Below are 16872 nucleotides of genomic sequence, written 5' to 3'. Positions count from 1 at the left end.
TACTAGTCCTTAATTTCCAAAAATATTAAACAATTTTCGTTAGAGGATGACATGGGAAATACTTCTCAGCTTCCAAACAAATTCAAGCAATTCCTACTGTAAAACAATCGTCTATCTAGAAATTACCATTGCCCCTGATATCGACAAGGTCGGAAGCCGTAGTAATCGTGCCTTGAAACCTCTGTACCCCATCATATGCTTTAACAAACTTTCTCCCCACTTTCGGTGTCACATCTTGGGCTGGTATTTCCTACGAAGTACATGCCCAATGATATCTAGAGACATAGCTACTCAAATGCTGAGGATCGTCATAGTATTGGCTAGGTACGAAATGAAATTCATAGAAAAGTGTCAATTGAGTACCTGGCGAATGGGTTCAGCAAGAGTGATCTCTTCTGCTCAAATTAATACCCCTGATCCTCATAATTTACAACAGTGGTAATCGTCAATTCGAAAAAGATAGAGCATCATATCTCAGAAACAGTTGCTTATATTGGTACTGTAGATTTGATACAAAGATGGGACCAGTGAATTCCCTCACATGCAGTGAGTAATATATTATAGTTCTATGTTGAGTTCAAGGAAGTGTCCTCATTCATGCAAAAGGGGATTGTAAAATTCCTTTTCGCCGAATATAATCATGCGAGGTATCAAATTATAGGTCTCGATTAGTACTTACCAACTCGGTATTAGTTTTGATATTGGTTGCTAAGGGTAGGTGTTCGCAGGTCCGAAATGGATCAGTTACTTCAAGAACTCGTTCTCAGAAATTACCCAACCGTCCATACATAAAGTATCTTGGCCCTAAAGTTGCGATATCCGCTCAAGTAAAATTAATAATAGCATATTAGTATATTTCGAAAATTTACTGCGAACTCCCTTAAGTTCATTCCAGATCGGGAAAAGTTTGGTGGAAATCCTACTATTATTAACAAAGTCATGGTGTGTAGAAATTGCCACTTTCGCGTCAAATTTCTACTCCCTAGGAAGTAAAATGCCAGTATCATATCGAATTTAATATCGGGGGTATTCAACGTATATACACTACACGTTACGTATAAATGGGATCGTTGTACACTCAAATAGTCTTAGATAAAAAACCAATAAAACGTTTCATACCTGAAGCACTGAACTTTTGGATTCCGACTTGTTAAGATTTCGTGGAAAATAAAACTTGATGATTGGATCATCGCCTATCTGGCTGTCCGTCTTATGTCTGTCAGTACGTTTGTCTTTCTACTGCATGGACCTTTCTCGGAAACGGTGATACCTATTGCCACAAAAATTTGGTGGAAAGGTTGGAACTTTGAACCCCCACGTATACAGTCGATAACATCGTTTTATGTTAATTTTAAGGGGGTCCTCCTTTTTTTCACCAAATATAATCATGTGAAATATCAAATGAACCGTGTCGTTTAGTATATTACGAGGCAGGTCATAGTTTGGCCAGTACTTGTTAAGGGTTGGAGTGGGAAGGCGTAGTACGAAAAGTGATACTTACATTAAGTGGTCAGTCTTAGAAATTCCCCAACCGAAGGATTTGGAAAAACTTGGAATAATATAGACTACAATATGACACAAAATATTGGGAAGTTTGGTAGAAATCCTGCTATTGTTATCGAAGCTATAGTAGATCCAAATTACACATAAATAGATGTACCGCAACGTAAGACATTATACTGTCATGTAGAATGTAAGTACAGCAGAAAAATAAATAAGTGCTGGAAACAAATGGAGCAGTTATGCACTCATATTTTCTTACATGAGACATCCAGGAATCCAGGAAGCGCCGAACTTCCAGTTTCCGACTTGTTCTACTCGTAGTATGCGCTTTAGACAACGGGGAAGATGGTCACAGCGTCGGTGAAAAAGCTAAGTTAACTGTTAAATTTTCCACGGGAAATAAGACTAAGTTTGTAACAGAAAATAGTGTGCACTAACTCTGGCGAAGTAACCGATTAGCTATAAAAAATAAATCTAGTAAAGATACCAAACAAGAATCACTTATTATTCCTATATCTTATAAGCTAAGATTAGTTGCTATTAGTTGCTCAATCTAGGATATTATAAAAAGGATATAATATGATAAGTTTTGAACGACAAGATACTTTGTAATACTTGTGAAGCCATCGATGTATAATGCAGTTATATTTATCGTATGGGCATTATCGAATTTGGAAAAGGACCGTTTAGATTTACACATTTGAGGATCATTAGTGAGGATCATTAGAGACAAGTGGTGACCTATTTTACTTGATTTCAAAAGCTACATTACCATACATTGTATCTAGATACTAACTCTTCAACCTGGCAAAACAAACCGTTGGCGGGCAAAAGTTGTCTTTATTCCGAAAGCGGGTAAAAAAGGATCCTTTTCACCCTAAATCTTTCAGACCAGTTTGCAGCTCGACAACACATCGAACACAAAGATACAAGCCATGAGCCGTAAGGGAGTGGGAAACACCCTGGCATTCTGGATGTTCAAAATGCTAGAAAGCAGGCAAACAAAAGTACCGACAGGTACAAATGCTGTTGTCATGAACGCTACTCACGGCTGTCCACAGGGCTGGGTACTATCGCCTCTGATGTGGAGTATGGTAGCGAACGCACTCCTGCACGTACTAACAAATACTGGAATACAAGTCCACGGTTATGCGGACGACATTGTTTTAATCTGTAGGGTCAAATATGAAGATACCCTATGTGATAGAACCCAAACTGGACTAAGGGTTACTAGTGCCTGGTGCAGGAAGGTGGGACTGCGGACCAGCCAAAATCACCTGAGAGCCATAAGGTTACATGGGGTGGAGGTGAAACGAGAAACAGAAGTCAAATATTTAGGAATTACGCTAGACCAAAAATTACCCTGGAAGAGATATGTCGGAAACACTTGTGGGAAAGCCGCGAGGGCTCTGATGACATGTAGATCCATGGCAGGAAAAAAATGGGGTTGCAGTTAGAAGATACTACTTTGGATATATACTGCAATAGTAAGACCAATGATTACGTATGGAGCAGTAATCTGGGCAGAAAATAGCTATTCTCACCGATAGCCAAGCAGCGATCAAGGCACCTAGCTCCAGCCAGGTGAACTCTAAACTAGTGCAGGAATGCCTTGAGAGACTGAATAACTCGGCTCGTCTAACAAGGTCGGATACTTTGGGTTCCAGGTCATGCTGGGTTGGAAGGCAACGAGGCAGCGGACGAACTAGCCAAGAAGGGAGAAGGGACGCCTTTACATGGGCCAGAACCCTTCTGTGGAATCGGAAACGGTTTCATGGCTATGACTCTAAGAAATGAAGAGGAACGGTTGAGGGAACTATACTGGCCCGCCCAGGGATGAAACAGTCCATTGTCTATTGTTCCCATTGTGCTTATTGGGGTATACGAACCCATGCGCACAAAGGATTGTTTAAACCTCACCAAAAAGAACCTTCGAATCATAGTGGGAATTCTCACTGGTCACTGTCGGGTAAGCTATTACCTAGGGAGGCTAGGGATATCTACTGACACTGCCTCCAGGTTTTTGTGAGGAGTAAGAGGAAACATCCATACACGTCCTGGGACAGTGTCCAGCTCTTGTGCAAAGTAGGTCGAGGCATCTAGGAGAACACTTAATACCAGATGCAAAGCTGAATGATCAGGAAGTAGGGAACATACTAAAGTTCCTGGCGGTTATAGGCCTGCTTGAGATATTATGATCAATAGGTACACTATAACCAGTAAAAGGGGCACAATAGTCCTTTAAAGACGCGGTGCGACTTTCCCTTAACAGAATAACAATAATCTACATACGATTGCAGCTTGGATTAATTCTTCATTGGCGCCTTTGCACATACCAATTTATGTTTAGGTACCCAGCTCTGTCCAGAGGATTTTAAAACGTTAGTTGAAATGAGTGGCGCCTATTATTAAGCCAACGGTGATTATTTTCAAATAACTGGGTTGATATCTAGCTAGAAAATCAGCCCTTCTTTCTCCTAATGCCAAGAGTGAATTTCAATTTTGATTTTGACTGGCGAACTTTTTAACTATAATTATCTGCAAAGATGTTGCATTCTCCCCCATATACATATAGCTGAACCATGCACTGCTAGATTTTACAAACTTACTCATTTCATTCCTACATAATTATAGGAAGGCGTGATGAATGCCTTTCTCTTTAGGTAATGTAAATTATGTAAAAGCTCAAACGAATATCTTCACCATCCTTTTCAGTACAATGCGTGCTAATTTCTTAGAAAAGATTTCTGCTGTTTTTATCTTAATACGTTAAACAGTTTATAGAGTCGCGAAGCTAATCAACATTCTTTGCCTGTAAGTTTTGATTGGAACCTGTAGATAGCATTTCAACTGCACATTTTCCCACTCAAATATTCGCTCCAGCAGTTTATTGACCAGTAAATTTTGCTTTCATATGCCTCCATTTCGACTCCTTCCAATGGGGTCGTTACGGTTCGCTATATCAGTTAACCGTGGTAGGTCATGAAAAATCGAAACTGCATGTACAAATCCGTGACGTCAATTCCTGGGAAGCATTTCACAAGAATACACGCAACATTTTACCTCAGTCAGCAACTGTTTGATGTAATAAACATGTTTGCTCCAATAGAGTGAGTATGAACAGGATAAGATATCGATGTAGGGTAAAAATATGCGACATATTCTGTATAGGACTACACACTGTATTATATTATCCGGAATCCGGAATTCATACTTGTGTTGTATCCGACTGTTGTTTTCATGCGGTACTTACCCTTGACATAGTGTTCAGGAAGAGTTACACGAGGCTTAACTGTGTAGTTCCTACGAGCTTCTGTGTCCTTTGGCAACCTGCAATATTGTAGAAATAAATTGCTTCATGTTTATTTTTAGCTTACAAATTTATTGCTTAAATGCATATCAAAGTCCAAAATAGACACAGTCATAATGAACTAAATACAAGTGGGGTTAAAAACCCAAGTGACTGCGTCAGTGACATACTTTTCGAAATCACAATTTCTATCATACAAATGTGAGCGCGACTGTCAGGCGATGATTTTCATTTTCCTATGGAAACCATTAATGTGTGATTCATGATTTTTGTTTATAGGAAGTGAAGGCTTTTCCATCAGATACAGATTACAATCAAATTTGGCATTTATTCCGGGTAATTCCAGGAATTAGTTTAAATGAATGTGTGGGAGTTTGTAGCCTGAAAGGGTAGAGCTCTTTTCCATATTTTTTCCAAGACGGAAATTGTTCTCTAATCTCAGTTAAATGCTTTACTCCTTTGCTTCCCTTTTTTCACAGGTAGCAAGTTCAATTCGGAAGATCCTATTTGTAGAACTTGTATTTGAACCTTCAATTTGTGTAAACTCAAAACCTTATTAAAATCGGTTCAATGTCTGTCTGTCACGTCCGATTTACACAGAAACGGCTGAACCGATTGTTACGAAATTTGGTGAAGACATGTAGTCTGTATGTCCCTTTACATGCAGCGAGTGGCGCCATTTTGTGTTGAATTTTAAGTGAGGCTCCCCATACATTTTTTGACAGGAATATGGTCATGTGGGGTATCCAGTGAAAGGGCTCAATTAATACTTGGTCTTTTTTTCTGATATTGTTCCAAACCAAGGGGAGGTAAGGTGAAATGCGTGTCACAAAAAGTGAAATGGGTCTCGTTCTCAGAACCTACCCAACTGAAAAACCTGATCGTAGTGATGCAACCATATGAAACCTAGGCCTCAAAATACATCCGCTTCCGACTTCTGCAGAAATAAAGTTAATAATAGTATATTACCTTGCTTTTGGGGTCAAGCAGTGTACTGCAGGATAGACTGATGCGGAACATAGCACCCCGAGGCCAACCTATCTTTCTCTAAGGATGAGTTGTCTCTCCTCTGGGACGGTGTGTGGCCAAGCCTCTCGTCTACCAAGACCGTTAGTGAGTGGTGATAGCCACACCCTGTACGAGGTGACCCTACTATTAACAAAACGCTACGGATCTAGACTGGGGAGTCGAAAAACACCTCCCCCAATCCAGGGTGTCATGCGAACCGTCCCCATTGGATAGTTTGCAGTCGGGGGTAACTGACTGTATTCGAACGGAGCCTCACTGATACCTGGTCGCCTCAGTGAGTAAGTTAGATCTTACCGTGCTACGGGGGGCTATGGCACGGCGGACCTCTCAACCCCCATACTCGTGGGAATCAAATGAGTACAAAACTAGAAAAGAAAACAAAAACCAAAAAAGCGGGGCCCCGAACCGCACCAAAACTGGTTAATCAGGCGGAGGCACGTCTCCGAATTACTGAAAGCCAGGTGACTACACCCAAGAAAGGAGAAGTTGGGACGTCAAACAGTGGATCCAAGGTGAGCATTGGTATACTGCGTGGACTACAGCCAACGAACACCACTGCTCAAAGAGCAGGGACCAGCAAAAGCACGTCTGAGATAAATATAACAGACGTCAGGAAGGAGACAGGTCTCAGTGGCGCCGGGGTTAAATGGTACCTGCCCTATCTGAAGGAAGGCCTGAAACCAGAAGAGGCCCTTAAGAAGGCTCAGGACAGACCTAAGCCATCTCTACCGGAGCCGAGAAAGCGGGGAGCAGCAGAGATCAGCCCGCATGAAGGGAATGCTCCCAAAAAACCCAGACCTGAACCCACGGGAGGAGAAAACCCGGGCAGGTCAGGAGTGAAAGCAGGACCCAGGAAGTCCGGCATTAGCTATGCTAGTGCGGTTAAGGGCATTCGACTGGCCATACTGCCAAAAAGGTTTCCTGAGCAAATACTCACTCGGGAGGAACAGGAAATCATTGAAGAACTTGTCGTCAAGCAGATGATCAAGGGTTGGACGTCGAAACTGGTGTTCACCGGGATACGCTTTCGACCAGGCCTTATACTGGTGGACTGCGCGACGGAAGGCACCGCAGAATGGGTTAGAACCATAATTCCTAGATTGCCAGGCTGGGAAGGGGTGGAACTGTCAACATGTGCTGGGGATGATATACCAGGAGCCCACATGGTGACAGTTTTTCTGCCAAAGGCCGCGGCAATAGTAACAGAAGACCTTATGAGACTCCTAATTGCTCAGAACGAAGATCTCCATACTCGACTATGGAGAGTCTTCAGAAGCAAGGTGGAGGGAAAGGGTAAACTCCTCATGATCGGGGTAGATGACCGATCCCTAGAGGCAATTAAACGTCGGAGTTGTCATATCAACTACCGATTTGGCAACATACCCGTGCATGTGCACAAGGAAAAGCCAAGGAAAGAGACCTCGGAGGAGGCATCGGGTGGAAAACTTACCGATGTCCCTGAAGAAGTCGCGGAAGCCATAGAGGCGGAAAGAACGGGATCAACCAGGGAAATATACCTGCTGCCCAGTGAAGAGCAGAAGCTGGACGACCTAGACCTAGGACTCCTAGGGCTCGGGGTGGACAGCGACGCGCAGGAAAGCGCCATGTCGGAGGAGGAGGGTGACACTCCGACAGTGGAGAAGAGCTCCAAACAATAACGGAGCCAATGGCCAGCACTAAGATAGCCCAGATAAACCTCCACCATGCAAGAGCTGCATCTGCAGTGATTGCAAGGGCAAATTCCAAGGAGAACATTGGAATAGTGCTGGCTCAGGAGCCCTGGGTGTACCGGGGGCAGATTCGCGGTCTGCAAGGAGGAGACATGCAGGTAATTTGGGACTCCTCTTGTGAAAAACCAAGAGCTTGCATAATTCTCAAACGTAATTTAAAATACATATGTCATTCAGAGTTCTTAACCGGGGACCTTGTGGCTATCCAAGTCTCATTGGAAGCCGGAAGGAGCACTCGAGAGGTATTTGTAGCATCGGGATACTTTCCAGGAGACGAGAGCCGGGCTCTACCGGAACAAGTCGCAAAGCTGACGGAGTATTGCGAGGAGAGGGCGTTACCACTTCTTCTCGGCTGCGATGCCAACGCCCACCACGAAGTGTGGGGAAGCAGTGACACTAATCGTAGAGGTGAGTACCTTCTCGAATTTATTCTTAGTAATAAGTTAGAAATATACAACGTAGGGAACACTCCAACATTTGTGACCAGCACCAGACAAGAGGTACTAGATATAACTCTAGGAAATACCCTAATGAATGGGATGGTCAGGAATTGGAGGGTGTCGGATGAACCCTCAATGTCTGATCACAGGATAATCAGATTCGACATTGAGGGTAACTCCGAAATAAAAAGAATAATAAGGAATCCCAAGAGAACGAATTGGGAATCCTACACAATGCACCTGAGCAACAACATTGCCCACCTTCAAGGGGGCGGTGACATCAGGAGCGAATTAGAATTAGAAACGGTGGTGGAAGACCTCAACACAATCGTCATTGACGCATATGAGGCCAGCTGTCCGGCCAAGACAGTCAAGTCATCAAGGGATGTACCATGGTGGAACAGGAACTTAGCCAGAATGAGAACGGAGGTACGAAAACTCTTTAACCGGGCAAAACGAACCGGGGACTGGCGGAGGTATAAAAATGCACTGACTGCGTATAGCAACGCCATCAGGGAAGCGAAACGGAACAGCTTTAGGGAATTCTGTGAAGGGATTGAACAGATCACAGAACCAACCAGGCTGTACAAGGCTGTAGCCAAAGACGGGGGAATATCCTCTGTCTGCCTGAAAAAGGAAGATGGGACATTCACCGAGAATGAGGAGGACAGGGTACACCTGCTTCTCAGAACTCATTTCCCGGGGTCCTACCCCTCGCCGGCAGGCGACAATAATCTCCCTGACACCCCAACAACGAATAAAAGGGGAAGGAAAGAGAGCTGGAAACTAGCAAAAGAGGTATGCTCAGAAGCTAGGCTAAGATGGGCAGTGGGAACCTTTCAACCAATGAAATCTCCCGGAGCAGATGGCATTTTCCCAGCACTTATCCAGAGAGGCCTAGGAATTATCTTAGAGTCTCTTCTGAGGGTGGTAAGGGGGAGCATAGCACTGGGTTACATACCAAGGGCATGGAGACGGGCAAAAGTGGTCTTTATTCCGAAAGCGGGTAAAAAGGATCCTTTTCACCCTAAATCTTTCGGACCAATCTGCCTAACATCGTTCGTACTCAAAACGGTGGAGAAGGTCATAGACAACTATATTAGAACTAACGTTCTAAAGCGTAATCCCTTACATCACTGTCAACACGCTTACCGGGCAGGAAGGTCAACTGAAGCTGCTCTGTATCAGCTGACAGAGGTACTACGGGACGCCATAGAAACAAAAGAAATTGCACTGTGCGCGTTTTTGGATATCGAAGGAGCATTCGATAACACATCGCACACAGAGATACAGGATGCCCTGAGCCGCAAAGGAGTGGGAAACACCCTACCACTCTGGATGGGCAAAATGCTAGAAAGCAGGCAAATAGAGGTACAAACAGGTACAAATTCTATTATCATGAACACCACTCAAGGCTGTCCACAGGGCGGAGTACTATCGCCGCTGATGTGGAGTATGGTAGTGGATGAACTCCTGGACGTGTTAACTAATACTGGAATACAAGTCCAGGGCTACGCGGACGACATTGTTCTAATCTGTAGAGGCAAATATGAAGATACCCTATGTGATAGAATCCAAACTGGATTAAGGGTTACTAGTGCCTGGTGCAGGAAGGTGGGACTGCGGATCAACCCAACCAAAACCACCATAGTACCATTCACTAGGAAGCGTAAGCTGGATCACCTGAAAGCCATGACATTACATGATATGGAGGTGAAACGAGAAACAGAGGTCAAATATTTGGGAATCACGCCAGACCAAAAATTACTCTGGAAGACACATGTCGGAAACACTTGTCGGAAAGCCACGAGGGCTCTGATGACTTGCAGATCCATTGCAGGAAAAAAAATGGGGTTGTAGCCCGAAGATACTACTTTGGATATATACTGCAATAGTAAGACCAATGATTACCTATGGAGCGGTAATCTGGGCAGAAAGAACCCAACTCAGCACACAAGCCAGGGAATTACATAAGCTCCAAAGGCTGACTTGCGTGTGTATCAGTGGGGCAATGAGGACATGCCCAACGGCATCCCTGGAGGTCCTTCTGGGATTAACCCCTCTCCATCTGCACATACAGATGCAGGCAAGGAGATTAATATTCAGGATGGCCGGTAGCATGAGTGAGGCGGGGAGCTGCCTAAATCGAAGGAAGATTGATATCCTTTCTAGGCGGTATCCCGAATTACTGATACCGAGGGACAACATGACAACGAGGTTTCACTTCGATAAGAAGTTTGAAACACGTTGGGGTAACAAGGCAAACTGGGAGAGCGTGGCTGCGACATACGGCTTAAACCAGCAACTGATTACTTGGTACACTGACGGATCCCTCACAGCAGAGGGAGCGGGTGCCGGTGTCATTGGTCCAAGGAAAATTTACTTTGAGCCAATGGGCAAGCACAATAGCATATTCCAGGCGGAAATATACCCCATAGACAAATGTGCCTCCTTTAATCTGCAAAGGAACTACAGGGGGCAGAACATAGCTATTCTCATCGATAGCCAAGCAGCGATCAAGGCACTTAGGTCCAACCAGGTGAACTCTAAACTAGTATGGGAATGCCTTGAGAGACTGAATACACTCGGCTCGTCCAACAAGGTCTGGATACTTTGGGTTCCAGGCCATGCTGGGCTGGAAGGCAATGACGCGGCGGATGAACTAGCCAAGAAGGGAGCAGGGATGCCTTTACACGGGCCAGAACCCTTCTGTGGAATCGGAAACGGTTTCATGGCTATGAATCTAAGAAACGAAGAGAAACGGTTGAGGGAACTATATTGGGCGGGCCTACCAGGGATGGAGCAGTCCAGGGTGCTAATTGGGGGATACGAACCCATGCGCACAAAGGATTGTTTAAACCTCACCAAAAAGAACCTTCGAATCATAGTGGGAATTCTCACCGGTCATTGTCGGCTGAACTACCACCTAGGGAAGCTAGGGATATCTACGGACATTGCCTGCAGGTTCTGTGAGGAGGAGGACGAAACCTCTATGCACCTCCTGGGACAGTGTCCGGCACTTGTGCAAAGTAGGTCGATATATCTGGGAGAACACTTAATACCAGATGCAAAGCTGAAACTTTTGGAAGTGGGGAACATACTAAAGTTCCTAACGGTTACAGGCCTGCTTGAGATACTATGATCAACAGGTACACTATAACCAGTAAAAGGGGCACAATACTTCTTCAAGGACGCGGTGCGGCTTTCCCTTAACAGAATAATAATACCTTGCTTTTGACGATGAATATAAGCTAGCTACGGGTCGGAAGAACGCTGCATACTGAGTAATGTTGTATTCTCAAAGGACGCGGGCACGCGCAGAGACCTATCACGAACTCCGCCGAACGGAGAAGCGATTTCACAGACGGAAAAAGGATGCGTGGGAGAACCAACAGGTCCGTCAACCCGAAAAGTACTGGGAGCAACTGCGCCAGGGCGGACGTTTTACTAACAAATTAGCAGGATGAAGCCTTACACACCTCGATGTTCATCCTGCCGAGGTAAAGAGGGAAATCTGATTTCCGACAGAATGGGCATATTGGAGCGATGGGTTGAGCACTTTGATGAACTACTGAACAACCAGAACATCGGCGAGTTGTGGGTCTCTCCAACTGACGGACAAATATTGCCACCACCAAGTACAGAAGAAGCCGTCCGTGCAATTGATCGGCTTGTAAGTCACCAGGAGCCGATGGAATTACAGCCGAATTGGTTTAATTATACCAAGTGGTTCATCGACTTGTGCTCAAGGCGTGGAACAGCGAATCAATAACTGACGATTCGCAAAGAGGCAATATCTGTCCCATTCATAAAAAGGGAGATATCACGCAGTGCAGCAATTATAGAGATATCACGTTGCTGAATACCATCTATAAAATATTCTCCGCTATCTTGCTAAGCCGGATAGCCCCATACGCTCAGAACATCACCGCCCCATACCAAAGAGGCTTCACTCTGGGCAAATTAGCAACAGATCAGATTTTCTCTCTGACGGAAAGCGATGGAAAAACTGTTGGACATCAGTTGCACCATCTTTTCATCGACTTTAAAGCCGCCTATGACAGCATAGCCAGGGTAAAACTGTACACGGCCATGAGAAAATTCGGTATGCCGACGAAATTGATAAGACTGACTAGGCTGACCGTGACCAATGTGTTAGGCCAGATAAAAGCAGCAGGATCACTCTCGAGACCATTCTACTTCAACAACGGTCTAAGACAAGGGGATCGCCTATCATGCATCCTCTTTAACCTGGCCTGGAGAAAGTGTTCGCGATGCCGATGTAAATGTGAGAGGCACCATCCTCTTCAAGTCCACCCAACTACTGGTCTACGATGACGATATCGACATCAAGCGAAAACAACGAAGATAGGAGACTACAACTTTGACACCGTTGATAATTTCTGCTATCTAAAATCGTCTGGTTGTGGATACAATCTAACTCAACAGGTTGCGATGGGTGGGTCACTTAATCCGTATGGATGAGGATGATCCCACCCGGAAAGTCTATAAGGGCAATATCTATGGTAGAAGAAGAAGACGAGGCAGACCCTGCCTGAGATGGAGCGATGGCGTAGGTCAGGACGCCAGACAGATTTTAGGGATATCGAATTGGTGGACCTCGGCGGAAAACCGGGGAGCCCCCGCCTTCCGGGTTATTTATCGCTGCACCTACAGTTACTGCAGATTTGCTACTTCCACTTGCATGGAAATCTTGAGAATCCAAAACCTTTTCCAAAGAGTTGAATGTCATTTGGTGAATTGTGACAAAATCTTAGAGCAGTTCAAGGTACGACGCGGAGTTCGCCAAAGTTGCATTTTGTCACCGATATTATTTCCTCTTATTATCAGCGATGTTCTTCATCCTGCCTTATCTCTAAGTCGTGGAGTAATTCAATGGATGATTACATCTTTCCTCAAACACCTCGACTAAGCTGATGACATCTGTTTGCTTTCTCACCGGGTCATGAGCGTTGATCAAATGGTTCTGTATTTGGGAAGAGAGGCAAGTAGGGTTGAGAGATTTTTCTATCGTGGTAGCGTGATTTCTGCCGACGGTGACACTGAACTAGAAGTTGCTCGTCCCATTTACAGCATTAGATTTGCTTTCGCAATTTTGTCTAAAATTTGGAAATGTAGTTATCTCAACACCAAGATGAAGAAGACTTTTCAGTGCGAATATTCTCTCTGTCTTGCTATATGGGAATAGTACCTAGGAAGTGACCACTATGATCACCCAAAACGTTCAAGCTTTCGTGAACCTTGGTCTGCGAGGTATTGAGGTAGTACGCCGGCCTGATACTATTTATATCAAAGAGCTTGGTCGCCACACTGACCAGTTAACCGTGGGCGATACGATTGGAAGGCGGAAATGGCAGTGGATAGGCCACACATTAAGGAGGGGCCACTATTCCATTGCCAACTATACCATGTAGTGAAATCCACTTCCCCAAGATGGCCCACAAGGGGACTTATGCGGGTATCTCGGAAAGTTATGGGTGGACTGATGCGCATTTGGTGTAACCGGGAGGTATGGCGTGTGGGTGTGATTGAGACTCGTTATATCCCAACAAGAGGTGAATGAAATTCAAAACTAAACTGAAAACGGAAGGAGTGCAGGTTAAGAGCCTCGTACGATAGGACATTTGGTGGAGTGAAGAAGCTTCGGAGAAAATTATATAAAGGGATGTTTTTTATTCTGATTTAATATATAAATTGGTATCTATTAAAGCGCAGATCTACAATTTAATGCTTTAGTGCTCCATTTTGATGTGAAGGTTGTGATTTATGTATTATGGTACTCTCAGCGTGACGTGATGATCAGGTGACTAACTCATTTTCTAAATATGGAGGTTAAGAACGCAAAACCAATTTTTGTTGTTCCAGGATATGGTGGATAATTTGGAGACCCCGTTGTTCGGCTGACAGCTCCTGGGAGAAAATCAACCAACAGCAAGCATCGAGGACCATTGGATTAAGGATCAATGCAATAATGAAAAGTTATAGCACTGAACGGAATTGAATTTTGAATTCAAAGGTCCCGGTTTGCAGGTGATAGGGATGAGATGGAGAAAATGAAAAGGTGGCTTTCGAATAAAACATATTTGTGCTATGCCATACTGACATGTGAACAATACAGGGCCAATACAATAAATATTTTTGGTCCCGCTAAAGGGATGGGGAATGGAGAATTAGGTTTAACAGGAATGGAAAATTAGATTTAACAGGAAGTCAAAACTGAGATTTTAAACTCAACTATTTCTGGGTGCTTTCTGAATGGAAGATGGAAAACAAGTCGCCGATCCCTGCGAAAATCAGGAAATTAAAGGGAATACTCGATTGGCACCCCCAGTCGAAAGCTGTTTCATTTCTTCCAATTGAAGGAGTAAAGACGAATTCTCAGATAGGAGAAGGATGGAATCTGGGATGTAGCGATTTTCTGACAGTTTTGGAAAACTGAAAGGCAGGTAGTTCCTGGGTTAATCAATTTAGAATATTTCGACTATCAGAACTAGGTAAGTTTTTAAATTGACTCTCATAATCTGAATTAGGGTGTTGATTTTCAAGACATTCATGACCCTTTTTTCCTTATTTAGCATTTGTTTTATAAAACACCAGTTTTCCTCGGTTAGATAGAAAAGAGGAAATGTTAAGATTCCTGACTCGTAATTAAGGCCTTATTACTCCTGAGAAAAGTGAGAAGGTTCATTGGATCCCTTCGGGGCAGAATCTTTGCGCTGCTACCAGAAAACGATTATCTACTCGTCATGCTGATGAAGATGAGCAGCAAAAACTCGGCACAATCCCACCACGGAATCACCAACTTCATTGTGGAATGTTGCATTATAAGTGTTGACATTACACTCTGGATAATATTTTTTTTTTGGGAGTAGCGTAGGTGAATGCGTTTACGCACAAAGTGTTGAGTGTGACTCCCGCAACAGCACGTTGGCATATCTTCAGCATCTTTCTGACAATGTTGTCTGAAGAGAGCTCCCCTGTGTCTGCATAAAGCTGCTGGCGGAGGCGGTCCCACCTCTCGCAAGAGAAAAAGGTGTGTTCAGCGTCATCCGCCACTCTATTGCAGAACACACAATCAGGAGATCGCGCCTTCCCAATCCTGTGCAGGTAAGACTGAAAACCTCCATGCCCACTTAGAAGTTGGGTAAGGAAGCAATCAATCTCACCGTGCTTTCTGTTCAACCATGGGTCTAACTTGTCGATGAGCCGCGCTGTCCACTTGCCCCTTGGCTCATTTTGCCCAGAAAGTTGCCACTCGCTAAGGGTGCGTTGACGTTTTTCACGGGCAACCACTTCTTTTAAGTTTTCGCCCTTACGGCGATAGATAGCTTTGCGCTCCTTGGCAAGGAGGGCAACGGGGATCACTCCCGCAATCACCATCACAGCCGGTTCGGAGACGGTGCGATAAGCAGACGCCACTCGCAAAACTCCCCGCCTCTGCACTTGAGCGAGGCGTTTACGATGCATCTCCTTGTCAAGGGCATCAGCCCATACCTCCGCACCATAGAGAAGGACGGACTGCGTTGCTTCCATGAGGAGACGTCCCCTGGTTGATAGAGGGCCCCCGACATTCACCATTAGCCGACTCAAGGCTGCGACTCCTGCTGCAGCCCTGTCCGCTGCTGCTTTGATTTGCTCGAAGAAGCTCATCTTCGAGTCGAGCATTAAACCAAGGTATTTAATTGCTGGTTTTGACTCTAAAGTCAACTCGCCGATCGATATGGGACGCAAGGTCGGGATTCTCCTTCTGGTCAGGATGACTACTTCGGTTTTTTCCAGCGCAAGGTTGAAACCGTGAGCAGTCATCCATCCGTTTACCAGTCGCATCAATATGCCAAGTCTGCTTTGCGCCTGTTCAACAGTGCGTCCGGCAACAAGTGCCGCAACGTCGTCTGCATAACCGACCAGGCGCGACTCTTCGGGCATATCGAGTCTCAGCAGACTATCGTAGGAAGCTTTCCAGAGGTCCGGCTCTAGGATGGATCCCTGTGCTAATCCCGACGTGATTTCCATCCTCCTCTGGCCCTCTAGCGTCTCATTGAGCAGGGAGCGGTCTTTCAGATAATCCCTCAAAATCCGCAAGAGATAGCTTGGCACGTGAAAGGAGTTCTCTAGCCCAGTATATCTGTCCATCTTACGGAATTGGAGGCATTTCTGACATCAAGCGTTATAAGGAGCACTATCCGCCGAGATCGGCGGCTGTGTGCCCCGGCTCGATTAAACGCATCTACGACCTCCATAACAGCATCCACTGTAGATTTCCCTGTTCTAAACCCGAACTGCCTTGCGGATAAGTCCCCGGCAGCACGGATCGCTTCAGCGAGTCTACCTCTGATGAGCTTCTCGAGCATTTTTCCGGCCGTGTCAAGCATACACAGCGGTCGGTATGCAGACGGGAGCTCCGGGTCTCCTTTACCCTTACTGATCAACGCGAGTCTGGCCAGTTTCCAGCGACAAGGAAAAATGCCCTCCTTCAAGCACGCGTTGAACACTTCAAGCAGCAATTCTGGCCGTTGGCGGAACACCAGTTTGTAAACTTCCATCGGGATGCCATCAGGACCTGGCGCCTTCCTGTTTTTCATAGTGAGAACCGCTTCTTCGAACTCTCTCATTGTAAAAAGGGGGCAATCCACGACGCTTTCCGCGCTATTTACATCAACCCGTACAGGGTGTCTGGGGAACAATGCCCGCACAATGCGGTCCATCTGGTCGGTGCTCAGTATGTAGGGCTTCCGCAGAGCCCCGATTTTCTGAGTGGCAAGCTTATAGCCAAGTCCCCACGGGTCCTCATTCATCTCAATAACAAGATTCTGCCAGTAGCGAGCTTTGCTTTTATTTA

At 45.1% G+C, this 16872-nt stretch overlaps 1 protein-coding gene across 2 annotated transcripts in view; it reads right to left on the bottom strand.

Annotated features, from left to right (window-relative positions):
• LOC119653814 (glycine receptor subunit alpha-2) overlaps positions 1 to 16872 on the bottom strand; it is a 69117-nt gene that overhangs the window by 34857 nt on the left and 17388 nt on the right. The window contains exon 2 of one of the 2 annotated variants that reach the window (XM_038058842.1): positions 4757 to 4833. In XM_038058842.1, the coding sequence (XP_037914770.1) occupies positions 4757 to 4833 (77 nt within the window). Of the gene's footprint in view, positions 1 to 4756; positions 4834 to 16872 lie in introns of those variants that run through there. The other variant, XM_038058844.1, reaches the window with a different exon arrangement.

The sequence above is a fragment of the Hermetia illucens genome, chromosome 4 (assembly GCF_905115235.1).
Source record: "Hermetia illucens chromosome 4, iHerIll2.2.curated.20191125, whole genome shotgun sequence".
NCBI lineage: Eukaryota > Metazoa > Arthropoda > Insecta > Diptera > Stratiomyidae > Hermetia > Hermetia illucens.
This window is presented reverse-complemented; position numbering and strand designations above follow the sequence as displayed.